The sequence below is a fragment of the Tinamus guttatus genome, unplaced genomic scaffold (assembly GCF_059628265.1).
Source record: "Tinamus guttatus ecotype Peru unplaced genomic scaffold, ASM5962826v1 Tinamus_guttatus_pri_ptg000045l, whole genome shotgun sequence".
Taxonomy (NCBI): Eukaryota; Metazoa; Chordata; class Aves; order Tinamiformes; family Tinamidae; genus Tinamus; species Tinamus guttatus.
In genome coordinates, this window is record NW_028288579.1 from 3,500,855 (window position 1) to 3,528,779 (window position 27,925).

Genomic DNA, 27,925 nt, shown 5'->3' on the forward strand with positions numbered 1-27,925 from the left:
GCTCCTTGAGGAGGAGGCATGAGGAATATTTCCACAGCCTCCCACACTGACTGCTCCTAACGACGGGTAGAAAGCAGCGTTCAGGAAGAGAGACTGAGCGCAACCAGCAGATTGATTGCTCTGCAACCTGATTGACAGCCCTGCAAACAGTAACCCCGACTCACCAAGCAGCCTATCATCAGTATCCAAGAGCCGGCTTCTCTCTCACGAGTCCCCTTTTGACCTGTAAGAAAAAGAGCTTAGTTCCAGCACTGGGGTTTGTTAGTGTTGCCTTTTCTCTGGTAGCAGAGGGCCCCCATTACACTTAATTTGTCAGTGGCTCTTGAAAGTAGCATTGTTAACTGGGCCGAGAGTCACTGGAGTCATTCCACATGTCATAAGAAGCCATTAAATGGTCTCAGCTATTAGCCTGGGCTAGATCTGAACCAGCAACCTGGAAGCAAAGGCCTGTAGGCCGGGCTCAGACCACTGAACCAGACAATCTAATGCTCTAGGTGGGTGTCCTAAATGATGTGAAATCATGCATCTGCTCATTAGGTACATACTCGACGGGCTGCTCACACTTAATAACCCGCACAAATGAGGCTGTTTCCCGTGACTTATCTGGTCTGTGTGGGCTGGACAGAGCGTCCCATGAGAAATGTCCATTCTCTGCAGAGAAGTCCTGGAGATTGAACTCTTACATTTCTGTTCTTCTTTGTGTATTTTGCAGCTTTTCAAAGGGAAGTTTTTTATCTGCCAGGGGGAGGACACCAGAAACATCACAAATAAATCGGATTGTGCAGAAGCAAGCTACAAATGGGTCCGGCACAAGTATAATTTTGATAATCTCGGCCAGGTATTAATAGAATGGTAATCTGCTTCTTTGCTCCTTTACCTCCTTGACTTTAAACCTGTGCATTATTATCCCAAGGGATTTTCTTTCAGGGCACTACCAGTCACAGTAAATATTCAGTTCACATACACAACACTGTCTCCGTAAATCCCAAATGTAGTGTTTCCAAGCTGGCGTACACTGCTTTTTTCAGAACAGAACAAGCACATGTGGCTTCGTGCAGTACTTAATTGCTTCACCACTACATAATAAACCAAGTATACCTTGCAGAAGGGCTTGTCTAATAGAGCCGGACACCTTCAAATGTCTCTGCAAGGCAGCGTCGTTTTAGCAGTGTGGCAGGACTAATTAGTAGGGAGCAGCAAAGACCTGGAGGGTGAAAATGAAGCTTCCTTTGTGTTTGGCTTTATGATTTCCGAATTAGCACTCATTTCTGAACCTGGCTTTGACATTGATAGGTTATTGCTGCCAGGGCAAACCTTGGGCATCAAAGTTTCCCATTATCAACGAGGTAATGATAATCCCTTCAATAGGAAAGGGCAAAGAGTAGTAAAATATTACAGGTAAAAAAACTTGGTGCAGCTATGTGTAACTTTTTGTCCATGTCTTTCTAGGCCCTGATGTCTCTGTTTGTTCTGGCCTCCAAGGACGGGTGGGTGGATATCATGTATGATGGCTTGGATGCTGTTGGAGTTGACCAGCAGGTATGTGCTCCAAAAGTCCTGTAAGATATGAGTTAACAAAAGTGGCACACTTTAGCTTCTGTTTTGCAAAATACTGTCAGTCTGCACAACCAGACTGCTTAGAGGGTTGTCAATCTAAGTTGTGAGACGTGACGGAGAGTCAAGTGAACGATCTGGATTTGGACCTAGCCTTTGCACGGGCATGGTTCTCCTGTACTCAAGGAGCCTTGAATTTTGGGAGCGTTTAATCAAAATGTCCCAGAGGGCTCTCATTTTCTGGTAGAGCAGAGCACTGTGGACCCTTTGGGAGTCTGTGATCCTGCTTTAAAGACTGTGGATCTCAACGCTCAATTTGTTTCCATTTTTCTGAGATTGCGTTGACATTTACCATCTTTCACTTTGCAGCCAGTCATGAACTACAACCCGTGGATGCTCCTTTACTTCATCTCCTTCCTACTGATCGTGGCCTTCTTCGTCCTCAACATGTTTGTGGGTGTCGTGGTGGAGAATTTCCACAAATGTCGGCAGCACCAAGAGGAGGAAGAAGCCAAGAGGCGGGAGGAGAAGAGGCTTCGTCGGCTGGAGAAAAAGAGAAGGAGTAAGGAGAAACAGATGGCTGGTCGGTAGTCTTTCCACATCTTTCTGAGTCCTGCTTGACCTTCCATGCAATCTCCTTCTCCCTCCCCTCCCTGCCTAGTGTCTAGTGATCATTCTTCTCCCAAAAGCATGTCCAGCTATGAAATTTGCATGAAGGAAATAGTGCCATTTTAGGCTAAGCAAGGAGCCATGGAAACGTTTTTAATGGCTGCATGATTTGCAATGACCTTTTCGCTGGAGGTTATTTAAATTAAAACCCCTCAAAAAATCAAACCTGGAGCTTCTTGGACAGCAGAGCTCAATATTACACAAATAGTGACAACTGCAAAGATCAGCAGTGCCGGATGGCACCATAAATCTTCTGAGTCATGAGCACTGTTGCTGATAACTGGATTCACTATTTGGTTTATTACAGCCTTGTAATGCCACAGTGATGTTACCTGTCCCATTTATCAAGCAGGTTTATTTATTGGCACAGTAGCACCACTGCTATTCAAGTATGTAATAAAATAATGGAGCCGTCTCATTCTAGTAATGCTTAAAAACCCCTTAGAGATACCTATCGATGCATTTGCTTGAGAAATACAGATTAGAGAGAAGAAAAAAAAAACAGTGGAGGAGAGTTACTAATTAAACAAAATGTCATTGACGCAAATTGAACCAAGCTCCAAAACTCACAGTGCAAGCTTGCAGCCCTGCCTGGAGGAGGCTTTAAAGGTGAAAGGATGCTACGCCTCCACTTTGTCAAAAATCTCAGACCTGACTTTTGTTTTTTATTCCTTTTTTTTATTATTTGGTTGGAAAAGTAAGAAATAAGTCAGCCAGAGGTCTCAGGCCAAGGTACTCTTCTTCGTCTTGCATGCTTCTCTTCTGACTGACCTTCCTCCAGTGCCCTTTGTGTCCATCCTCGCACTCTTTCCCTCTCCGTGCAGTCTGCCTCCCGTTTTCTCCATTTCCCCTTTCACGTTTCTTCTCTATCTTTGACAGACTTCAGTACTGTTTAAGAGGCTCTCTGATCAGGTGTTTGTTCTGAATGCTGGTAATACTAAGTCTGTTTTACTGTTTTTAATGGTCCAGAAGTTGTTAATTGTGCAACAGACTTAACTGTGCAACCACATAACGCAAGTGTGTCTCAACCTCTCTCGGTGTAGCACTTAAGCACCGCTTTCCCTGGCTTATGTCTTTAATTTCCATCAGCCTTGCAGGTTTTATTAGAAGGTATGTTCATACCAGCCTCTGGGTGTCAAACTTGAGCGTATGCCCAGAGTCTGGCTTGCTCAATACGCAGCGGAAAGACTTCCCTCAAGAGTGATGCAGGACACTTAAGTCTTTCCTCAGTTAAGTAGGATACAAATTGAATGGATGAATTTATTTTTCACTTCAAGGCAATACCTGGAAAGCTCTTTTGGTCAGTCTAAGTTGCCCAACTCGTTTTCAGGCAGATGATTAAGAAAATACTCTTAAACACTGGATAGAAAGATCCCTGTTGAAAGTTTCAGTTTTGGAAAGCAGACATTTCCTTAGAAGAAAAATAGACATTTAGTTATTATTAATGACCTCAGTTATAATGGTAGCGGAACTGGATGAAGAAAAGACATGAGGCTGGGCGATTTCCCAGTGGGAAGAAGTCACAAACCATCCTTGGAGATGTAGTTATTCATTCAGTTCTATGAAATGTCTAATTAAAGATGCAATAAACAGCTATTTTATTGAGGATCAAATATTGCTGACTACTCAGTCTCTATAAAAACCTTTCAAGAGCAAAGCATGAAGCCCTCCAAATCACTTTGGATCTGTTTTTCCTGATTCGTGTTTGGTAAAATGTTGGTTTTAATTGACCGTGTCCAGTTTTGCCCTGGGAGATGGCAGATGTTGTTGCTTGGCTTCATTCTGTGTGGTGGTAACTAGCATCTGAGACCATGATCAGGGTTTTGATCTTGCCAGCAACTGCACGGGGGCTCCCTGCCAGCCACGGGCGTAGCCTGATGCCTCCCTCCCTTCAGCGGTGTGGCCCAATGCCCAGGCCAACCTGGTGAACTCTATTTTTGCACAGAGGTCTAACAGGTTGTGTGGTCATTTTTGTTCATAGACTCTTCACACACAGTTGCCCCACGGGCCATCTAAAAAAGAGAAGAACAGGTGGGGGTCCAGTGCAGTGGGGTCTAGGCCAGCGCAGGACCCGTCGCCATAAGGTGCGCTGGCCCAGCGGGATGCTCTGCTCTACCTCAGGTACAAAGTCCATCCTGGAGAAACAAGGCTCTCCTCCTCCATTATGGTCAAGCCAGGGCGTTCTCCAGGATCCCTTGGGCCCACGTGTACCTGGGAAAAGCACAGGAGCCCTTCGTTGTACGCCAGAGCCTCCCGACGTACCTGAGCCCACCTGCCAGGAGATGCGAGGAGAGGAGGCCGCAAGGAGATACTGGTGGTAGAGGCAGTGCAGAGCTGAGGAGAGAGCGCGAGACGTAGCCGCCGCTGAAGGGGAAGGGAATCGTGCTGTGTGTCCTGCCGGATGATTAATGCCGTTTCGTTCTTTTAGATCTAATGCTGGATGATGTATTAATGGAGAGCTCAGCCAGTGCAGTGCAAGGTACTGGGAAGCCGTCCTGTGTCGTCCCCGTGAATGGCAGTGCTGTGTAACTAACGGCTGGCCACGCGGCTCGCGGGCGTCCACTAAACCTGTGTGTGGTGCAAAGCTCGTTCGCTTCCCTCCTGGCACACGCATCCCGTTCCGAACTGCAGGGCTGCAGGCCTGACTCAGGGCTGACACTTGCAGATCCTTAATTTCCACCTTGATCATATTTTCCTTTTTTTTCAGTCATTTTTTTCTGGTTTATGTTAAAAAGCAGTCAGACCTTTGTGCCTTTATTTTTGCCTTTTTTTTTTTTTTAATTGTTTGGATAGTAACGACTGGACTGTGAAATGGGTCCTGTATCACTCTAGCATTTGAACCACAAGCTGTAGGAGTCTGAATGACTGCAGGAGCAGTCCTGGAAGGCAGGTATTCGCACTGAGGGAGGTGATTTCTCCAGCCCTTGCTCACTGCTCCATGAATGCTGCGCCTCGGGAAAGCACAGGCTTTACCATCAGCGTAAAACTCAGTATAGTGCAGAGCTTTTGTGCTTCACTGGAGAGATCAACCCACGCTGACCCTCAGAGCGGACACAGGTTTTATCCTTAGTGCTGCCAAAGTGGTAAATTTCTCATATTGATTCAAAGCTAGTTGGAATTTTTCAGGTTTCAATTGCATATTCTACCAAAATTTCCTGGCAAAGATATTGATGAGGCCAAAATTTTCTCTGCTTTTTCCAGCTCTCTATTCACTTCCCCAGCCTCATCTTCCCACAGAATCATGAAGTTTCTCTTATATCATCCATTATTTATCTTGTAAGTCAGAGGAAATAAAGATGCCCCTTCGCTTGCTTTCCAGGACCTGGTGAGGCTGGACTAGCTGTGCCAAAAACTGCTATGGGTCTAGTCTGCCCCTTCCCCTCTCCCCTTTCCCTCTGCCTGGTGATGCTCAGGGCTGCAGATCTGTCCCTTGCCCTTTTTATTTTCAGAAGAGGCTTTGATCTGGCAAGCGTTTTGTTTAATTCATAGCTTAAGAATATTAGCCTGAATAATTAAAGAAGTGCCGACACAGGAGCAAATATAGCTGTAATTTTCAATAACAACAACAAAAAAAAAGCTAGGAAAATGTGCCATTAAAACTCTCACCTGAGATGGAAGTTCCCGCTCCTGGAGATGGGAAGCAGGGCTCCATCCATCTGTCAGACATCGAAAGGAGTTTGAGTGAATACAGATTTGCAAGAGGAGGACTAACGTCTTCCTCTGCAGAGGATAACACAGGGAGACAGAGGTTCCTGGTTTGTGCTTATAAGGCCCCATTGGAAGTTGTCACAACATGCTTTGATAAATCCTGACCCTCCTTCCCATTGCCATTCCTGTCTGTCTGCTTTCTTTGCCTTTCTTCTCTCTGTTCTTGGTAGACCTCGTCTCTGCTGTGACACAGGGCACAGCACCCGGGGGCTGTGTTCTTGCTGCTTTTGGGGGTTGTTTTTTCTTTTCTTTTCTTTTTTTATTTGGTTCTGAGTCCTCTTCTGTTCGTACAGAGTTGCCTGTTTTATTTTATTGTATTTTTAATGCGTCAAACTCATTCCAGTCCCACCCGTTATCCAATGCAGGCTCAGAAAGACCCTCGTGGTTTGCCTTTAAAGAGCGGGCGGTTGTCAGGTCTGTGCTTTGTGTTTCCTTTTGCTGCCTTTGCTTTGGATGCGGCAGCAGGGACCATGCCCTGCTGCTCCTGGGCCCGAGCGGGAGGGCAGGAGGGTTCCCTGCTTGACCCGGCCCGTGATGTCCGGGCCTCGACACCGGCCGCTGCAGAGGAACCTCCTGCAGCCCAGAGAGCTCAAGTGGCGAACCCCAAACTTGCCCACGTCTCCGCACTTACAAAGGGCTTCTCTTCTCTTTATGTGAAGATAAGATGCGGTATTGTGTGCCTGTGCTGTAGCCTGGTGCTTAGTGAGATACTATAATTTTAATTTTTCTTTTGCCTTTTTTTTTTTATTTCAATCTACATCCTATCACAAATTGAAGCTTCTCAGTGGAAATAATTTATCATTTTCCATTTTGCCTTTCTTTTCTTTTCAATAAACCCATTCAGTACAATAAAAGCCGAGTAAAAAGCCGTGTTTAAATATGAAAGTTCCTTCAGTGCAAACTACTTTTTTAACCTAATAATATTCTTGGTACCGTTTGTAAATCCAGCTGCGTCACAGGCCCATTGCTCACCAGGTTGTTGCTGTCCTCAGGCTCCGCTCTGAGCTGCTAAGCAGTTAATTCCCTTATTATAGGAGAAGGGAAAAGAGGGGGGAGACCGTAATGGAATTGTCCCACTCTACGAATTCCAATTTCCCGTGCCCGCATGGCTCTGGCTGAAAAGTGACGCGGGGGAAAGTGGCAATTTCTCTGCTGACAGAGCTATATTCGGCGCCGGCCGGGCTCCGTGAGTGACAGACCCATTTTGGAGCCGCGCGCTCGATGGGAAGAGGCGCCTTCTGCTGCAGACTCCGTGAGAGACGCCCGAGTCCCGGCCAGGGCCGCTGGCCAGCTGCGCTCTGCCCTGGCCGCTGGCAATGCCAACGCCTGCGCGAGGGCCCCTGTTCTGCCGGAAACGCGGAGAAATCCCGCTGTGTCCACAGGAGTCCGTGCAAAGGCACCAGAGCAGGCTGCGAAACGCAGGCGTTGGTCCCGATGGGCAGCGAGGGGGGTTTCCTCTCCCGGCCGGCACGTGGTGACCGTAACCAGCTGGGAGGCCGGGCAGGAGGACACGGAGGCCCTGGCTCCCTGTGGGCAGCCCGCGGCCCCGTCCCTCTGCTCCAGCAAGGGAGTCCCGTGCAGCCACAGCCCTGCGGGATGCTGCGGAGAGGAGAAGGGACAGGTCTGCCAGGAAACCACGGGAGCGGAGAGCCCGTAGTGCCGAAGGGAGCGCAAGTGTCCGCGCCGGAGCATCCCCCGCTGCAGCGGCAGCAACCTCAGCCCGCCCCTTCCCGGGACCAGCGGGGACTCGGCAGCCAGTTCTGGGCAAACTGCAGATCTCGCCCACCCGGGGCCCAGGATCGATGAGTCTGAGCTACCTTTCCCTAGTGTAACTCCTGTGGATTGGAGGAACCTCTCCCTCCCGCTCCTGGCCCCAGTGAAGCAGCTTGATTTACATCCTGTTTACCAGCCTGGTGTTTCCTAGTGGGCTTTTGCTGTATTTTCCCATCTTTTAACATCCTCATTCTGCTAATCCTCCTTTTTTTTTCTTTACTTTCCAACTCTTTTCTTTAACCCCCATGTGTGCTGGGAAGCCAGTTAACCTTGCCAGCAATAACCGAGACTAACCCGGAGCTCTTGTTGTTCTTGCCACAGTGTATTGTAACAGTACAGTAATGTGGTGTTGTGTTAGTTGTGAAGTTCACCACCTGGAGCTTAACAGATGTCTGTATTTCCCAAGATGTTGGTACTGTTGAGATCTTTATTGCAATAACTCTGAATGGTACTGTGTGATAGGGGGCACGGACTTTGCATTTGGGTGATTATATATGAGTAATATCCAATTTAATATGCAGGACATGTGGATCATCTTAATAATCTGTATTTATATAATGGCCAGAAAAGCACTTTGGGTGCTCAGAAAGTTCCCTGCCTACCTAGATACAGTAGCTAATTATTCGTGGTCCTCGGGCAGCATGCTATTTTTGTTTGTGGCTCCTCTCAAGGTAATATCCGTATTGCACTAACACGCATGGCTGGCATGCAGGGAATGGAGAAGCGAGTGGTGCTATGATTCATAAACAGGGTTGACAAATCCCTTCTTAATAAAGTTAATGGTGAAGGATGACACGTTCGCGGGTGCTAATTTACTGAGGTTGCAAGTGTGTCTGTGGCAGCAGCGCCCGGCTCCAGGCCAGGGAAACGTTTGGCTTTGGAAAGCAGCGAGTGCGCGTGGAGGGCTGGAAGCAGCCTGGCCGTTTGGGAGAAGGGGATACAACGAGGGAAGGAGCCTTTGTGGGTATATGAGCAATTAACGGCCCTGCTTATGGAGTCATGCACTAACTAGCCCAGGTGCAGGATGTCTGCACAGACCTTTTGCAACCTCTCTCTAAATCCTCTCTATGTTCTAACCACGTCAGTGCTATTCTGCAGGATTTGGAATTACCTGTCAATCAAAGCTGAGAAAAAAATTGAATTCCAGTGTAATTATTCGTAAGTAAATCCACTGTAAGAAAAGGCAGAAACATTGACATTTTTCTTTTTGAATGTGAATTATACGTAAACGTAGAAGAAGCGATCCAATTATAATGGTGTTTCTTTCTGACATGATAAGTTGGTTCATAAAAATAGGTCCTATTCCTAACTTAATTGTATTCAAACATTTTAGTTAATTTGCTACTCATAATTTAGCATAATGTGATCGAGATATCTTGACTTTATGGAGATTTATGCAGACTCTGAGATATCTGACAAAGCCTTATGAGTGAGTCAGCAAGCTACCAGTCTGCCTTTTTTTTTTTTTTTTTCTGTAAGCACTCAATAGATTCAGCATTAAAATTCATTTTATAGACCTTTTCATCAATATTGTGCTTTAGCCCTCTGGTACAGATCACCTGAAGCACACTGCAGATCAGAAAGTGAATATTAATACAGCCTTTTATGACGCTGAAGGCAAATTTTGGAAGTTCCAAAGCCCTCCAGAATACAGCTGCTAAAGGATTTGTGTCTCCGGTCCCTGGGCTGGAGGGGAAAAGTCTGTCTCTGTGGAAAAAACAAAACTTCTCTGATTTTTCTGGATTCTCTTATGAAGCCGGGAACACAAGATACCATCAAATCTATGGGTCTGACTGTAATGTCATCGGCTATTGACAAAGTGAATTCTATTTCCAGGCAAAATTTAATCTTCTAAAATTAGTTTTCCCTCTGGGCAACCCAAACCTGTGCTTTGTGGCTTTGTTCTGCCCAACTTTTTGCTCAGAGTAATGTATCAAACCGTACATTAGCTCGGCAGCACTAAATATCAAGCCGTGGAATTCTTACAGCTCAATAATTTTCATAACCAGTTGATCATCTAATTATGAGAATAATATTATACTCTGACATATTCAAGACAGTCCTTTCCACTTCAATCTGCATTATAATGCCTCCTTGAAAATTGTACTGAATTACATACTCAGCCTTGGCATTTGCTCATTAGAGATTAGGTGAGTAAATGAGTTTATCTCCAGGAACATTTGGGGTCTAAAGAGCACGTGTCATCCCTGGCGCAGCGGGAATGAGTTGAACAGTGAAATCTATACTCTGATAATCGCGTATGGAAGGAGGATCATTATTTTCTAATCGCAAAGGCTGACTGATCAGTTTTCCCTGGTATTTTTATGGGCCGTTTCTCAGGGCTCCGACAATCGAGCGGGGAATTTTGTTCTCGCCGCAGTTTACGGCAAAGAACATAATTTGGTTGTATTACTTTTCTCTCAAAGCAGAGCCCTAACGGCATGCCCTGTATTTTTAAGGCGTTGTTAGTAAAATCTTTCCTTGGCATCTGACCGTTGATTGGCCTTTCAGATACCTTGGGGATATTTTAAGAGCGGCACCAACAAAAATTGTGGTTTTAATTTAAATTAAATTAAATTTAGATTTCTCCACAGTGAAAGCACTCTTTAGCAGCGCAATAAACCCAGCTCACCTCATCCCTGATGCAATAAGGCTGAGTATACTGCATGTCTCACTGAAGATGTTTAATGGATATTAGATGATGGGAGCCCAGCTGTGTATTAACTGGTAATGTGCCAGAAAGAAGGGGGAAAAAAAGCCAGATTTTTTCTGCAATCAGTCTCAAGTTTATCATTTTTGGCGTCTGGAAAGCAAGGGTGAATTGAGCACAGGCAGATGCAGAGAAATGACTTGATGTGCCTCTCCGCTCTTGTCCTCCGGCTCTAGAAGCGCAGTGCAAGCCCTACTACTCCGATTACTCCCGCTTCCGGCTCCTGATCCATCAGATGTGCACGAGCCACTACCTGGATCTGTTTATCACGGGCGTGATCGGCCTCAACGTGATCACCATGGCCATGGAGCACTACCAGCAGCCCAAGGTACCGGGGAGCAGGGAGCCTCGCAGCGGTGGCGGGATGGGCTTCGTGAGAGGAGCTCGGGCCGGTTTCGCTGTCCTGGGCTTTTCGGCGCCTGGGTCCTCACACCTCTTCCTTCTCCGTAAGTGCAACCTGACTGCTTTGAAAGTGAGAATAGGGGCACCTTTGTGTGGGGAGCTGGAAGGACCATCTCTGAAATTGCCCGTCTGATCGAACCTCCTCTCGAAAAGGGAAACGAAGAGTAGAAGAATTTGTGAAATCTTTCATTTTGCAAAGGTCTTTCTATTTTTCTATGTCCTATAAGGGCTAATTTTCACAAGCAATGGAGTACATGCCTTGGCTGGGCCTTAAAATATATTTCAGTATATTAGTGAAAAAGGTTCCTGGGTCTTGGTCATATACTGAAAATAAAACATCCTGTCCTGGGATGTCAAGTCTCTTGTGCATAAGAATGAGATGGAAATAGCTGCCTTTGCCATATAACTTGTGCTTGTTTTTATTAGCCACTTTCAGAATGAATAAATATAAGACACAATAGGAGGAAATATTCTTTAATACTAGACAGGACTTGAATACTTAATGTGAAAAAGAAACCAAAGCAAGGGGGAAAGTAGCCTCCAGCCTGTCATAAAGAAGCCAAAAAGTGAAAGGGCACAAGCCCAATTTTTTTTTTTTCCCTGTTCAGGTCACCTTTAAATACCCTGGAAGGCACATTGCATGATTCAGTCATTTGGTGATGAAAAAGGTTGTTGGCTAAGGAGCTAGTATTGGAATTGCTCTAGGGCATACGTCTTACCACAGCCGTTTTGCAGCTACATTTTCTCTTTTGTTATAAAAATGTTGGGCAGGCTTTTGTTTTTAATTTTCTTGAGGAAAATAACATTTTGTCTCTAAGCCTCTGGTATGCAGCATCTGGGTAATAACTCCAAGCTTGGGCTGTGCTGAGATGACATTATGGTTCCTCTGCCGAAAGTCAGGCACATGGTTGAGTGCCTGCATCAGTCAGGGCCCCCAGATTGCCCCAGGTGGGGTAGCTGATGGCTCCTGCCCTGCAGATGCTTAAAAGGCTAAGTGTACCACAGGGCTATACATCAAAACTGATGATTTTTTCGTACGTTGGTTCTGCAAGGGGTTGGTGGGGGCTACATGGGGCCATCTTGCAAGGAGCTCCCTGCCTGGGATCTGCTGCTGTCCTGGAGAGGAAGAGCCAACGGTGCCAGATGGAGCCTGACAACACACGAGTTATCCCAGCCGGGACACACCTGTATTTAAGCAAAGCGGTGGCTCCTGCAAGGGGCAGAGCGGGCTGGGGACACCCAGGGAGTTCAGTCCTGCCTGCCAGGCTACCTGTCGGTCTTGGACAGGCTGTGCCATATACAACCACGGAGCCAGGGCTCGTGCAGATGCCCGGGCAGCCCACAGCCCTCCCAGCAGCGTGTGAGTGGCCTGGAAATCGTCTTTCCGCAGGGAGCACAAGGGTTTTGCGCTGGCTCTCACTCACCCAAGCGATCTGTGGGACTCGAGTCCCGCTTTGGGTTTGTGTCACCTCCTCCTGTGAGTTATATCAGCTGGGCTGGGCCAGGCAGAAATGCCAGCCTGGCGCTTTCTGAAGAACTGGGCCTTTTCTTGGGGACATTATTCATCCCGAGAGAAGCCACAGTTGGAGCCTTTGGTTTCTTGTTACAAAATGAGTAATCCTGGTGAAAGGAGGAGGGGGCAGGTTTGTTGGCAGCGCAGCCCCTCGGCTGAGCTGGCGTCTCACCTCAGTGCTCTATCCACGTTGCAGATTCTCGATGAAGCCCTCAAGATTTGCAATTACATCTTCACCGTTATCTTCGTCCTCGAGTCTGTGTTCAAACTGATCGCCTTCGGCTTTCGTCGCTTCTTTCAAGACAGGTAAAAAAAAAAAAAAAAAAAAGGGCTAAATCTGGGCCATGTGGAGCAGCTGGAGACAGATGGCCACAGGTGCTGGTGGTGAAGCTTCGGTCTGGGACCTGGGAGCTCTTCTGAGAGCTACTAGTTAACCTCTGAGACCTGTTTGTGGTGCGAGTGACTGCAACGAGGGTAGGTGAGCGCTGGGGAGGTGACTGGGGAGGTGATAAGGCACATGAAGGATGTGATCTGCGGGGATTTGGCCCACGGTGGGTGGACAAAAGAAGAGCAAGTTGCATCGTGAGCACCTGAGTCTCTGCTCGCCGCCAACTTCGAGTCCAGAAAATCACAAGGACCTATTGAGGTTTAATGTCCATATAAGGAAGAACTTCTTTACTGTGAAGGTGCCAGAGCCCTGGCACAGGCTGCCCAAAGGGGCTGTGGAGGCTCCTTCTCTGGAGATCTTCCAAACCCGCCTGGATGCCACCCTGTGCTGTAGGGGTCCCTGCTGGAGCAGGGGTTGGACTAGATGATCTTTAGAGGCCCCTTCCAACCTCAGCCACTCCATGATTCTCTGATTCTGTGAAGTGACAAAATCTGTGCCCTGAGAGAGCCTGGTCCTGAGCAGGCTGTGGGTTTTCTCAGTGCAAGAGCAGCTAATGAGAAAATTAAAATGACACAAATGAAAGAAGGAACCTCTTTTTATGAGGATGCTGAGCAGCAGATGAAATTACTTCTTTCTGCACAGTTTCACTCTCTTACCTCACAAATAGGAGTTTTATGTCTTTGGTAAATCTTTCCCCTCCCATTTTCACCTCTTCCAAGGTTAATAGCAAGAGAACAGGATCAGACATGAGTTATTCAGCCCTACTGGAGAAATGGTCCCACACGTCCCCCCCACAATCCAGATTCTGACATGCATCCTTAGTCTTTTCCTTTGCCCAGCACGACTTCTTTTGTTACAAGGATTGGGTATGGGTCTGCTTCTTTCTAGGGCAAATCTCATGCTGAGGTCCGTGAATGTCATGTCTAGAATTGGCCAAATAGCTAATGCACAACCCGCCTGGAGGTCTGCAGTCTCTGGGTAGAAAACTCTGCCCTGCATTTGCTTTTGCTTTCCCTCAGTCAAGGATATCTTTGGAATTAGCTGATTTTATAATACATTATAATGCGCTGTATTAGTTATAATGATTTCATAACATAACTGCTTTTGTATAATACCCTCAGAAAAAATGCTGCAGATTCATTTGAGTGTTAGCACCATTGAAACGCCTGGAATTCAAGTGAAACAAGCTACCTCCCGTGGCCAGCTTCTTAGTAGATGTTAAACTTCACTTTGTGTCATCTCCAGATGGAACCAATTAGATCTGGCAATTGTGCTGCTGTCCATCATGGGTATCACTCTGGAGGAGATTGAGGTGAATGCTTCGCTACCAATTAACCCCACTATTATCCGAATCATGAGGGTTCTCAGGATCGCTCGAGGTGAGACAAGTAAAGTGGAAGTGGTTTTTGCTTGAGGTGCGCCGGGTTCCCAGCAGGAGAGAGTTAAGTGTTGGGAAACATTTCTGCGGTGCATCCCCATCACCAAGTGCATAGTTCTGGCATCAGCAATCTGAAAACAAATAAAAGAACAATAGGGGAAAATACTTGAGAGGAGCCAAAGAGCTGAGCCAGCCGACTACGTGTTTCTATCTTGAGGGAGCTTGAAGACCAAGAGCGTAGGAGAGAAAGGAGAAATAACTGTGGCCGTATCTTTCAGAAACAAGCCTGGAAAAGTATGCGAGTCAAGTCTGACGTGTCTTAAGCAGGGATTACAGAGCACACGCTAGAGTATATAGGCTTTAAAAGACAAACATCTAATATATTGCATTTCCCGTGGGACTTTGCATTTCGTCACTTTGTGACAAAACGTGCCTTGTCGCTCTGCATCCATCTGTCCCCTCAGAAGGGTAGTGACACCCACCAGAGCTGTGCTGCCAGCTGCCTTCAGGGCTGAGTGTTCAGAACTGAGCCCTTGTGGGCCCAAATGACGTCGATGCAGAACGTGAGTGCCCAGGCCCTTGCTAAATGGCTTCCAGGCCTTCCTGGAGAGCAGGGCCGTGCATCGCTGCTGTGATTACAGTCCTCGTCTAAGCAAAGAAGGAACTAAAGAAGAAATGAAATAGTTGCTGTGTCTCAGGGGGGAAAAAGGCATTTTTAATTTTTTTGTTTTTCTGTGCATTGGACTCCTTTCAGAATTAAAAATATACGCAGTTTCCAATTGGAAATGCAACCTTCTGGAAAGAATGTGTAAATCAGTTCCACAGTGAATCATATTGCAAGTGGGTAGCCTATGGAAGCGGGAAATAACCCGGGAATGAACTAACCAGAAGCAAGAGGAGGTTACATGGGCAGAGGGCTTTCCCTAGCATGTGTTTTGGCAGTAGGCTCAAGATCCAAGCTGGAAATAAGCCTAACATGAAACCGCAAAGCTGGTATAAAAGGCCACCAATGGATACAGCTTCTCATAATTGCTAGCTTCAAAGCAGGCTGAGAAGGGAGCCGTAGCTTTTCAAACCTCGCTGTTCTCCTTGGTAGCTGTGGACGGTGTCAGGCAAAATGGCCATTCTTATGTTCCCAGTTAGGCATCAAATTGTCCATCTCAGCAAGAGGAAGGGAAAAAGCCAGGCTGAACGATAACCCCTTCTCAGGATCTCAGGGTAGGTGATGCTGTTATTCACAGGACCTCAATAGTAACCAAGCAACCAAGAGCCATGTAAAAAGGCCGGGCACTATAGTGGCTAATGGAGAAGCCTTGGCGTGATTTCGCATTTCTCTTTCTGTAATCCGTGGCGAGAGGGGCTGACTTTGTGCCTCTCTGCCAATGCTGCCGTTACCATGTTACAACCGTATTTTCTGCAGTGCTGAAGCTGCTGAAGATGGCTGTAGGGATGAGAGCCTTGCTGGACACCGTGATGCAAGCACTGCCCCAGGTAACCTCCTGCCGTATCAAAAGCCATCGCGTCTGGCCCAGAGCTGATTTCTCACTGTAAAGGAATGCTAATCGTTTTATCTTTGCTGTCATTAGAGAATCCCATTTCCCTTCAGAAGCTCACTCTGAGATACAGTCCTCACATTTAGGTCGTTTTTCCCCTCAAGTGATTTAAGTTTTGGATTAAAGAATGCAGCAAGAAACAGGTCTGGAACACAAAAAAAAAAAAATCAACAAATGTTCTTTTTTGTGTGTTTTTTTCCCCCTGTCTTTTTCTCTTTCCAGGTGGGGAATCTGGGTCTTCTCTTCATGTTGTTGTTTTTCATATTTGCAGCTCTTGGAGTGGAGCTGTTTGGAGACCTTGGTGAGTGGTCCCCTTCCCCTGCCGCCGGGGGTGGCCGGGTGACAGGGAGCCGTGCGAGGGTCCCACGGGGTCCTTGCTCTTTGTCTCGCAGAGTGTGACGACACGCACCCCTGCGAGGGGCTGGGCAGACACGCCACCTTCAGAAACTTCGGGATGGCTTTCCTGACCCTCTTCCGAGTATCCACAGGAGACAACTGGAACGGGATAATGAAGGTAAGAGACCTCACATAGGAGTTGTGGGTGTGATTGCTTAATTCAGAGCCCATCCGCTCTGCTCCAGGCCAGTGTCGGAGGGCAGTGAGGACGTTCTCACCCTGCAGCCGCTTCGCTTGCTCGTGCACTGGGCAGCATCCCTAACATTGCTTCTCCCTGCTGTCCAGCAGTGCCTGTGCTTGCAGCCTTCTGGCATGTTCCATATATTCCCATTATTTCCCTGAGAAAGCAGCTTAACACAAAGGAATAAAAGAAAAAAAAACTCAATTCATCTCTCCACTAACATCAATCCAGTAACATGCATTTCGTGTTTTTTTTCTTAAAAGTCTCTGGTTACTGTCCTTATTGTCGCTGGTATTTGTATTTGTTCCCTGAGAGAACCTGTGTTTCTGGAAGAGAGTCTCTAGCAAGATATGGCCACAGGACGTGCTCCTGTGAAGGGATCTGCTCTAGGAATATGTGCGGTGCAAGCTACTTGGAATGAGCTGTTTTTCTGCTTGTTTGTAGCCCAAAGTAAATGTAAGGTAGCTAAACTCATAACGAAAGAGCATTAACTCATAGAAAAAGAGCCTGCAAGGTGGAGTAGCTGACGGGCAGCAACTGCGTCCTGCTGTGCTGGGTCTGTCTGTCATGCTGTGCTGTATTAGGTCTCTAATCTGGTAAATTGATCACTCCATTCCTTTGGGAGTTTGGGAGTACCTGTGTGTGGGTGTCTGTGGTCACACATCCCCATGAGCAATTTCCTTGGAACCTGCATGTAGTGACTAACACAGAAATTTTTGCCATTCTGAACGTGAAATTTGCCCAGACTTCTCCATTTATTGCATGGAGGGAGAATCCAGTTGAGCCAAATGACCAGAAGGCAGAATCAGGCCCCCTTGGCTAACTGGCGCCTCTTGGTGTTCCTCTATCGCTCTCTCCCTGTTCCCAGGACACACTGCGAGACTGTGACCAAGAGTCCACCTGTTACAACACTGTCATTTCACCCATCTACTTCGTCTCCTTCGTGCTGACGGCCCAGTTCGTCCTGGTTAACGTGGTGATTGCAGTACTTATGAAGCACTTGGAGGAGAGCAACAAGGAGGCTAAAGAGGAGGCAGAACTCGAAGCTGAATTGGAGATGGAGATGAAAACTATTGCTCCAGGCCAGCACAGCCCCTCAGACATCTTTGTTTGGACTGGCAGCAACGGTGGAGAGAGACCAGAGAGCCCCCGAGGATGTGCCAATCCCCTGCAAATCAAGGTGGATTCTCAGCTCTCATTAGTTTACCCTATGGTGAGAATCTTGGCTGGGGGGTGAAGAGGGCTTGTCCTGCGGATTTGCTAGGGGAAGACATGCACGAGTCAGTTACGAGGGAGCAGCGCGGCACGGGGTTGTATTCCTCGCTGTCTGGCGGTTAATTGCTGCATGGTGTGGGAACTGATGCTCCCGCGAGAGACCCGAGCTGGGTCCCCGTGCCACCGTGACACACATCTGCTCAGGGGTGAAGAGCATTGCGTTTGTTCTGGAGATTTGCCCAAGCCACCAAGTCCGGCACTAGCTCAAATTTGCTGTAATGCAGAGTTTGGGGTAGGCTCTTTGTGGAAGCAAAGTCTTGACTGCAGCGTGTTTGCTTTTCTAATGCAGACCATTAGCCACAGCATAAAAGAGGAATAAAGCTTGGCTAATCTTTGCTTAAGCATTAAATTTGCTTTATGCAACCTCAGTTCAAAATATGCCCCACAATCAAAGCTTGTAAGAAAAGATTAATTAATTAGGGTAATCCAGAGGGGGCTCAAAGCTGGGCTCACCAGAGCGGGTGGCAAAGCTCCCATCAGGATCAGGGCTGTAATGTGGCAGCTGCAATGAGTTGTGACCAGGCTCTCCAAAACACAATTTCTGGGTGAAAACTCCATTTGAGGAATGAGAGGTGAGGTCAAGACCCAGATGGGTCCTTTGGGAGGGAACTGAACTGGAATTATGCAAAAAGAATGGTCCAGCCTTTTTTCAGTCTTAGCTGAATGCAAATTGGGTTAAATTCTACATAGACATCATTAGCTTTTATTACATCATGATTTCACAACAGCATATCTTGGCCTCCGCCTGAGGTGGACTAATGAGTATTCTAATGCATGAAAAACTCATTTATGATCTTTAGTCCAAGGGTGAGACAGAGTAAATCTCCATTTAAGCTTTCTTTCAATTCCTAAGCTACTGGAAATTTCTGGTGCTGTCAGGAGTCACTGGCGTCTGAAATGGACTCCAAGGCTGTTCCTTGGCATGGGAAAAGAGAGTTCAGGGCAATGTGGGGAAATCCAAGCTCATTACATCCTCTTATGAAGAAACAATCTGTCCCCACTTTTGTTATATATGTTAAGCAGAGTACAGGCAAACTGTTGTCCTACATCAGTACGCTGGGGGGAAAACAATGAAAACAAGTTTTAAAAAAAAAAACAGCAAGAAGGACACAGTCAGATCTTTATCCTATTAAACCAGTCGCTGAAGGTGGCATTGGGAAGGGTTTATTCTAGTCACAATTTCCAGAGCCTGTTTCTTGCTCTCTCACCTAGACAGAGTCCTTGAAAACCTGATTTTATTTCAATTATTTCTTCTCCCGGCCAAAATCCTCTTCATGAACCTGATGTTTGAACACGACAGTAGAGGAATACAATTCCTGCAAGGTGGTGTGGTCAGCATGCTCCTTGGCTTGCCTGTCCCCAGGGTTTTGCAGTGTGTGCTGTCTGACTGTGACGACGGTCCTCATTCCATTGTACGTACGAGGCACTCCCAACAGGAAAGGGGCAACTCTTAAATCACTCCCATGCGACCTGTGATAGGTAGAACCTTCTCTAAGTATTTTCTGTTGTATGTATTAAGGCTCGCTGCTTTGAAATTAGCCCTGAGAACTTAGGCTCCTCAATCCACAGCTGACGTGAATTAGCAGGTCGATGTGCGTTAGCTCTGGGCACCCGCAGCTTTCACAGACAGGATGCTCTTCCAGACAGGTTGTTTCAGTCCATGTGACCTCTGAGCATGGATTTAGATGTCACGTTCTAGGTCTTCTCACTCAAAAATGCACAAGTGGGTAAGGGAGCCTTAGTGATGTCCTGTAGACACTCTTGGCACCCAGTATGTCAGTGCTGCTGGAATGGCCCTACGATAGAGCTCGGATCCCAGGAGTAGTGGGTGATATTGTAGCCAAAGAGGGACCTGGAGGGGGAACATCCCTGGCTTCAGTCCCGTCTCTGCTAATGTCTGAGAAAGCTTTCATTTCTGACGTGATATTACTGCACTGTTCTCTCTCCTCCCCTGCCTCACCTTTCCCTCCCTCTCGTCCCTGTTACTGCTGTTCTCCCTAAATGTTTCCGTCCTTTTTTTCTGCTGCTGCTGCTTTTTTTTGTTTGTTTTCTATACTGTCCTTTTTTCTCCCTGTCTCTGTCCCTCTCTTTTTCTCTCCTTCTGGCCCACTTTCTCTTTCTGCATGCGATACACCACCCCTCCTAGGAAAGGCACTTGTTTGATACCATATCACTGCTGATCCAGGAATCTCTGGAAGGAGAGCTGAAGCTGATGGACAACTTGTCAGGCTCTGTGTGCCATCATTATGCCCTCCCCGCTCCCGAATATTACAACTCTGAGAACCAGGTTAATATTCCTCATGATTTCCTGCAAAGTCTCCAAACTCAGGTCGACTGAGACCTTTAGTAGCGAGTTAAAGTTCTTTGCTTTGTGTAATATAGTCAGAGGGATTTGAAGCATAAGTCATTTTGGCTTTTTTGGGGGGAGTCAAGTTAATATGTCATTGGTTTGTGATGTTGCATATTGATGCAAGAGGAATAGTAGAGATATTGAGTTTTCCTCTTCAACACAGTAAATTCAATGAGAAATTTCTTACCGTTTATGAGGGCTGTTGGGAAAAGGTATGAAATGTGTTCTTCATCCTGCAGTGGGGTGGTTCTTTCTAACTTCTTGCTCTTAACTAGGGCTCCCAGGGAGCTGCAGAGCCTGGAGTACAAATGTGAGGGTTTTTTTCTAAGGTAGAGCCTGAGAGGATAGGGATCATGAAATGATCTTGATGTTTCCTGCTCACTTGGCACTGCCTTAAAATTCAGTTCCATGTAATTTTACTGAAGAGGCTTCTTGCAAGCAGGTCATTATAAACTAGATCTCCATTTCTGATCTAAACCTGACTGGGAAGGTGAGGCAGCCCTGAAGGATGTGCTTAAACTAATTGCGTGTTCCAGTGCTTTCATGAATAGGGTCTGTAGTATCCTTATTTAAAAGTAGTCCACTTAGAATAAAATCCCTATGTTCTCATACATATTATTCTTTTGATCAAATATTTTCCCTAATTCACAGCAGTGACCATAATAATAATTCAAACATACCATTTTTTTTCTGCAGCCAGAATTGAGCAAACTCCCTATTTCTTAATATATTTTTTCTGTCTAAAAATAGCAGAAGTTTTCATGTTAAATCAGGGTGCTTATTTACGGGTTCATTGACACTCTAAATTATCCAACTCTGTGGTTCATTAGAGAAAAGGAACAAGCTTAGGTAAAATGAAATCCTACTGCAGATTTTTATATAGCAGAGTAACACATCCCCTCTGATTGCTGTGTATCGCTTCTCAGATTGAGGTCTCTTGAGCGCTCGGAGTGTTTGTCTTTGAGATCTGTAAAGGGAACGGAGATGGGAGCTGTGGTGGCTGGGGACAGTGCGAACCTCAGAGAGAGCTGGTTGGAAATTTTTTGACGCAACATTTTTCACCACATAGTGCTGTTGCAGCAGAAATGTTTTGTTTTGACGTTTTCATAATGAAAAAATATAGCATTCAAGTTTTCAATGATTTTTTTCTTCTAAAAATTAAGCTAAACTTTTTTAATAATTAAAAACTGCATAACCAATTGAATCAGTTTCTAAGAAAATGTTTCAATTGATTCAAACTCAATTTTTGGAGAAGAGAGGGATGGCGGGGGGTTGTTTTGCTTATATTTTGGCTTTTCAGTTCTCAACATTTGTCATGTTTTCAGGCAAGTCAGGAATTTAGAGCAGCCCTGGGACTCACTGAGAGCAACCTGATTAGCAGTAACGGCTCCCAGCGGAGCAATTCCAGCGGGCTGGAGCTGCTGGTGTCCTCCAGGCTCTACCGCAGCCATCCCCAGCATCCGGCGGCTCCGGACAGTCGGTGCCCGTTGGGGATCGCCCTCCTCGTGCTGGCAGGCCCCTCGGCTCTGCCCCCGGGTGCCCCTCTGGGGACCCGGTGGGGAGCCACAAGTCCCTCCAAAGCCCCACGTTCCACTGACGGTGGACAACCTCATAGAAACATTATGGTTGGAAAGGATCTTCAAGATCATGAGAGGAGGTATCAGACCTAAGGTGATGAGAGGGGCCTAGCCCCTAATTTGTCTTGACTGGAGTTCTGAGCCTGTCAGAGTTCACTCATCACCAGGTTTATTTGGCCCACTGAGGTCATTTCTAAGAGTGAGGAAATCCAACTCTTTGACAGCTTACATACCACAGATCTGGGCCTCTGCGGTTTTTCTTGGAAGATATATTGCTGTTGAAAGGCTTTTGAAGCATCTAAGATAGAAATACTACTTTTTCTAGTTTGAAAAACAGTCATAAGAAATGGGAAACTAAAAGGAAACGCCCGGGACATGTCCAGACCAGGAGGCCACTGCAAGCATATGATCCCTTATAAAATGTTCTCTTCAGCACTGCTCTCTGAGGACACACCAGTCTCCCAGGCAGATACCTGAGGCGGGAGACTGAGCCTTTGCTTCAGAGTCAACATCCACCTCCGAGGTCCCTGAGAGCAGTGATTCTGCTTTGAGGGGATGCTGCAGTCTCCATTTCCCCCTTTCTCTCCAAAGCCTGCAGTGATGTTTAGTATCCCCTGTCGAAAGAGCTCTGTGCCTATGGAGAGATCTTTATCAGTGTTTTACTTGAATGTGTTTAGCAAGGAAGCGTTAATTCAGGAACCACACGTCCATGCAGCATTCATGCTGCAGTGCCCTGTCCCACTTCACACGAGCTTGCTGTGAGCCTGAGAAGCTGTTAAGGGCCAGATTTGTGGTGGCATTTGGGCTGCGATGGTTGGAAGACATGGGTGGTACTTGGGGTAGGACAGTTATCAGTGCTTACACAAGCTAGGCACTGAGGTCTCTTTAGTAGGCCCCAAGATCATGAGAAAGGCACTCGCTGACTTTGAATCAAGCCTCAAGTTCCCCAGTGTCACCATTTATCCCTCAGGACGTGAGTTATGGTCATACCCATCTCACAGAGCGCGTGGAGGCTCCCAGCGCCATGAGGAAGGCACCACCTTCCCTGCGGCACCTCCGCAGCGGTGCCGCTGTTGGGGAATCTTCCAAGGCCTTGAATTACCCTCGAGGCCAGGACAACAGTGTGGTCACAGGGATAGGAACCACTAGGGAGAAGATTGAAGAGCATGAAGCCTCTTTTATTTAATCACAGCTAGAAGGATAAATATTTTCAGTTGGAAAGTGCTTTTGCTTTTGCTCCCTCACCTAGACAGGAGGAAAACAGAATTCAATCCCCACATTACTGTGTGGTTTTAAACTCCCTTACAACTCATCAGCTAAGCATTTAACTATGCCTATTCCCCTCCTTTTCATTTCTTTGCTATACTTGGTTTCCTTAAGGCTCTGCGCCAGTACTGATGTGCATGATGTAGCTACTTCCAGTACAGGGATATTGCTTTGGTGTCTAGAGGTGTTTAGATAATGATACTTTTTTTTTTGTCCTGGTTTCTTATGCTTAATCATCTCTCCCTTTAGATCCCTCTAGCTGAGATGGAGGCTCTGTCTCTGACGTCAGATATTCTCTCTGAAAAGTCCTGGTCCTTAGCTCTGACGGATGACTCTTTTCCTGATGATACTTACACACACTTACTTAATGCTCTGGAAAGCAATGTACATACACTGGTCACTGTATAGTCTGATGTCTGCAGGGTTCGAAATACTGCCTTCCCTTTCTGCACCTGCCTAATGGCATTTTCCGTTCCGGCACATTTCCACGTAGCACCAACCTTTTCTCTGAACAGGACATTGTCCTTAATGCCATTAGGTCTTGGGCTGTTAACACTCGTGTCCACAAAGTTGGCTCCATGCGAGGAACGAGTATTTATTTTTATTTTTTCCCTTTGGCATCTTGTGTAAAACCAATGTGTTTTCTAGAAGTAAAGTAAATAATGAAAGAATGCTTTGGAAAGCGTCAAGGTTGAAATTTCCCTGGCATCTGAAACGAATCAGGGATCCTGCATGGAAGAGTCATCCATGAGCTGGTGACTCATGTGTCCTCTGCACGGGGGTCATCTGCGATGCTGGCGTCCGCGCTGGATTTCTGTCTTAGGAACACAGACACCGCGAGGCTTTTTGCGTGACTGGTGCCAGACTGTTTATTTTAAAAATATCAGATTGGGATCTCTCAGAGATGCTGCTTCTCTTGTGAACTCGTCTTAGCAGTCATCTCGCCAAAAAGCAAAACCAGCCAAATCAAAAAAAGGGCTTATTTTGTGACTGTTTGAATGAAATGACCAGTATTTTGAACCCTGCCTTGACCATCTACTCTTTGAAACATTAGACATTTTTAGCTGTGTAGCAGTGAAGTGCTTTTTTTCTGCTGTACAACAGACATAACTCCCTTTCCGACATTTTTGGACCCATTCCTGTTTTCTTTGTTGTGTCCATGTAACTGCCATTGGATGTTTGTGTTGTTGATTCTGGTTGATTGTTGTCCTAATTAGTACCTGTTTGGGAAATATCTCTGTTAAACCGTGACAATATTTTTCATCATGCTTCATGGCATCATGTGCAAAAGATCTTGTAAACCGTTTTGTATGGCACATTTTGTTTCAAAATCAATTTTCTGGAGAGTATTCTGGAGAGAGGGACAGAGGAGAGACCTGTTCTAGTTTTGAATCAGACTAGACAAAACAAACACTATAATAAAGTCCCAAGAGTTTAGGCAAGAGAAATGGTTAACTCATTAAAAAAAAAAAAAAAAAAAAACTATTAAAAAAAATCAAAACCAGATTGAACAAAATATTTTGTGTCCATACCAACAAAGTGTTTTGGTCAAAACAATTTTCCAAACTTCTGAAAAACTTCAAGTTTTCATTAAGATATTGCCTAAATGCACTATTTTGATACTTCATAAAGATGCAGTTTTAGTTGAAAAATACCTCAAGCGGAATGTTTTAGTTGACTCAAAATAGTTTTGGTTTGGGATTTTCTTCTTTTTTTTTTTTTCTTTTTTTGGTTCAAAGAAAACTTCGATTTGATTTTCAGTCAAGCCAAAACAATTTGTTTTTAAGAACTGCAAGTGAACCCGAGAGTCATGTGTTCACAGCGCTCCGGTTGGGAGCCGGATGCAGGAGCTCCTTTTGCAGCCCTCTGCGCTGGTTTTCACGACGTTCGCTCGTGGGATTCCTCCCCACATGACCAGAAACTGGAACCCGCCGAAGTAGCGGATCCTGCCAATGAACCTGAAGTCTTAAAAGTTGGTTTGGAGAGGATCTTGGATTGAAATTCTCCTGTTCGGATCCAAATGGTTTTGAATTTGAAACCTTAGGTTTTGGGCCATCTTTAGTGTTTTGAGCTAAATCATGTGAAAGCTAAACGCAGGCAGGGAGGGGAGGACAAGAGAGGCTCTCAAAGCCCATCCTTCATTAAATTTACATTGGTCTTCCCCTCTTTTTCTTTTTCCTTCTTTTCCTCTTTTTTTTTTCCTCTTTCATAGATTCTATTCAATCTTGTCCTGTTTTACTGTGTATACAGAAGACCCCTGTGAAATTTTGTTTTTTTGACAGAAGGACAAGACTGGATAAATCTTGGAATATTGATTTCACAAAAGCAGTGGTGCAAAGTGAACAGAAGATTTGTCAGAACTGAGGTTCAAAGTTTTCCAAAAGCAGCGGTGAGCTGTGTACTGTATCGAACTGCAGTGTCACATCTCATTTTGGTGATTTTTTCAGGGGAGACCTTTTAAAGATGGAATAACTTTTTCTTAAAAATGTACCGGAAAACTGACTTCCCTTCCCTTTTTGGCAATGCTGTCAAATATGAGGACATCCAAAAGCTTTTCTGGGATGCAGATATTTCCTAATGAAAACGGACTTGAATCTGCCTCGTTCAATATCGCATTGGGGCTGCCCATCCCAAGAGACGCTTTGGCTGCAAAAATTCCACAGTCAACACGCACACAATAACCCGCTCTCGCATTAGATCCCTTCTAATTAGAGAACGGCTTTAACCCCAAAGCAGTAGCTTTGAATATCCCTTTCAATAAAACGGGTTTAGTTATTCATTATGGTAGATAAAGCCCAATAAGATTGTGCTGGGAGCCAGAAGAGAGGGCATTTTCTATGAACCGGATTTTTCTTTTTTCTTTTTTTGGGCTAGAAGAGGAAACTGTAGCCACTCTTGCAAAAGTCCAACTTGCTGATGAGGGCACTGAGCATTATCCCTACTGTCCAGGACCAAAGTAATGCAAAGCACGTGCCTGTTGCTGGGCCTTGAGGCATGATGCCTTCTTCCCGTCCCCCCGATATGGTCATGGTTTACTGCCGCGGTGCCGCTTGCTCTGCTGCTGTGGTCCGTGCCGCGTGGCAGCGCCAAAGGAGGGCTGGAGCTTCCCGGTAGATCCATTCGTGCCGCGTGTGCGCGCTGGCGGTGTGCATGCCCGTCGCGCCATCCCCATCGTCGTAGCTCTCGCTGGGGTTTCTGGGCGCTTTTCGACGCTGCCGCCGTGGGGGGTTGGTTCTTCCTCACGTTTCCTCCTTTTTCCCCTCCCGCAGGCGGATCTCCGCTCCCACGACCCCGCGCCGGCCCTGGCTCCCAGCAAGGACTTGCTGAGCGTGCGCAAGCCGGCCGTGGGGCGCACGCACTCGCTGCCCAACGACAGCTACATGTTCCAGGCGCCGGGAACCAGGCCCCGCGCGGCCCCGCCGGGCGCCCGCAGCCCCGTGCACCGCAAGGAGCACTCAGGTAGGGCCCACAACCCTGCAAGGAGCGCTCAGGTAGGGCCCACAACCCTGCAAGGAGCGCTCAGGTAGGGCCCACAACCCTGCAAGGAGCACTCAGGTAGGGCCCACAACCCCGCAAGGAGCACTCAGGTAGGGCCCACAACCCTGCAAGGAGCGCTCAGGTAGGGCCCACAACCCCGCAAGGAGCGCTCAGGTAGGGCCCACAACCCCGCAAGGAGCACTCAGGTAGGGCCCGCAGCCCCACACGCTGCAAGGAGCGCTCAGGTAGGGCCCACAACCCTGCAAGGAGCGCTCAGATAGGGCCCACAACCCTGCAAGGAGCGCTCAGGTAGGGCCCACAACCCCGCAAGGAGCACTCAGGTAGGGCCCACAGCCCTGCAAGGAGCACTCAGGTAGGGCCCACAGCCCTGCAAGGAGCACTCAGGTAGGGCCCGCAGCCCCGTGCACTGCAAGGAGCACTCAGGTAGGGCCCACAACCCCGCAAGGAGCACTCAGGTAGGGCCCACAACCCTGTAAGGAGCGCTTAGGTAGGGCCCACAACCCCGCAAGGAGCACTCAGGTAGGGCCCACAACCCCGCAAGGAGCACTCAGGTAGGGCCCACAACCCTGCAAGGAGCGCTTAGGTAGGGCCCACAACCCTGTAAGGAGCGCTCAGGTAGGGCCCACAACCCCGCAAGGAGCACTCAGGTAGGGCCCACAACCCCGCAAGGAGCACTCAGGTAGGGCCCACAACCCCGCAAGGAGCACTCAGGTAGGGCCCACAACCCCGCAAGGAGCGCTTAGGTAGGGCCCACAACCCCGCAAGGAGCACTCAGGTAGGGCCCACAACCCCGCAAGGAGCACTCAGGTAGGGCCCACAACCCCGCAAGGAGCACTCAGGTAGGGCCCACAACCCCGCAAGGAGCACTCAGGTAGGGCCCACAACCCTGCAAGGAGCGCTTAGGTAGGGCCCACAACCCTGCAAGGAGCACTCAGGTAGGGCCCACAACCCTGCAAGGAGCACTCAGGTAGGGCCCACAACCCTGCAAGGAGCACTCAGGTAGGGCCCGCAGCCCCGCAAGGAGCACTCAGGTAGGGCCCACAACCCTGCAAGGAGCGCTCAGGTAGGGCCCACAACCCCACAAGGAGCACTCAGGTAGGGCCCGCAGCCCCACACGCTGCAAGGAGCACTCAGGTAGGGCCCACAACCCTGCAAGGAGCGCTCAGGTAGGGCCCACAACCCCACAAGGAGCGCTCAGGTAGGGCCCGCAGCCCCACACGCTGCAAGGAGCACTCAGGTAGGGCCCACAACCCCGTGCACTGCAAGGAGCACTCAGGTGGGGCCCGCAGCCCGCGCGGGCTGGCGCTGATCCCCGCCGCTCGGCTGGAGGCATCACATCTCCCTGCGTTTCCAGTCAGGCCTCTCCAGCAGCTCCCTCTGCCTCAGCTGAAGCAGCTCTGGCTGAAAAAGAAAACCTGCAGAAAAGAGTTTCCTTGGGTCCGTTGTTTTGATTTTTTTTTTTTCTATTCTTTTTTTTTTTTTTGGCAGGACCTATTCTAGCAGGTTTGGGGAGCTTTGCACAGAAACAGCTGTGTAAGAGGCAGAAAGAATCTCTCTCAGCATCTCTAAAAAGAGCATAAATGTGCCAAATTGAGAGAGATGGTGTGAGATGAATGGAAAAAGCGCGTGCACGGAGCTCTGTCCCTGTCGGCGCGTGGCTGGGATCTGCCCCGGGGCTGAATTCAGGGCCGCGCTGCGTTGCCGCGTGCTGCAGATGGCAAGGGCCTGCAGCCC

The 27,925-nt window shown here is 47.4% G+C and overlaps 1 protein-coding gene across 4 annotated transcripts in view; it reads left to right on the top strand.

Annotated features, from left to right (window-relative positions):
- The window catches only part of CACNA1G (calcium voltage-gated channel subunit alpha1 G), a 115,987-nt gene that overhangs the window by 81,170 nt on the left and 6,892 nt on the right, over nucleotides 1-27,925 (top strand). Inside the window, exons 25-38 of one of the 4 annotated variants that reach the window (XM_088538173.1) lie at nucleotides 713-838; nucleotides 1,450-1,539; nucleotides 1,924-2,137; nucleotides 4,652-4,702; nucleotides 10,591-10,742; nucleotides 12,526-12,635; nucleotides 13,963-14,096; nucleotides 15,516-15,586; nucleotides 15,871-15,949; nucleotides 16,041-16,162; nucleotides 17,094-17,405; nucleotides 19,647-19,787; nucleotides 22,943-23,077; nucleotides 25,963-26,152. In XM_088538173.1, the coding sequence (XP_088394299.1) occupies nucleotides 713-838; nucleotides 1,450-1,539; nucleotides 1,924-2,137; nucleotides 4,652-4,702; nucleotides 10,591-10,742; nucleotides 12,526-12,635; nucleotides 13,963-14,096; nucleotides 15,516-15,586; nucleotides 15,871-15,949; nucleotides 16,041-16,162; nucleotides 17,094-17,405; nucleotides 19,647-19,787; nucleotides 22,943-23,077; nucleotides 25,963-26,152 (1,927 nt within the window). Of the gene's footprint in view, nucleotides 1-712; nucleotides 839-1,449; nucleotides 1,540-1,923; nucleotides 2,138-4,651; nucleotides 4,703-10,590; nucleotides 10,743-12,525; nucleotides 12,636-13,962; nucleotides 14,097-15,515; nucleotides 15,587-15,870; nucleotides 15,950-16,040; nucleotides 16,163-17,093; nucleotides 17,439-19,646; nucleotides 19,788-22,942; nucleotides 23,078-25,962; nucleotides 26,153-27,925 lie in introns of all 4 variants that reach the window. The other 3 variants (XM_088538157.1, XM_088538166.1, XM_088538169.1) reach the window with 3 other exon arrangements.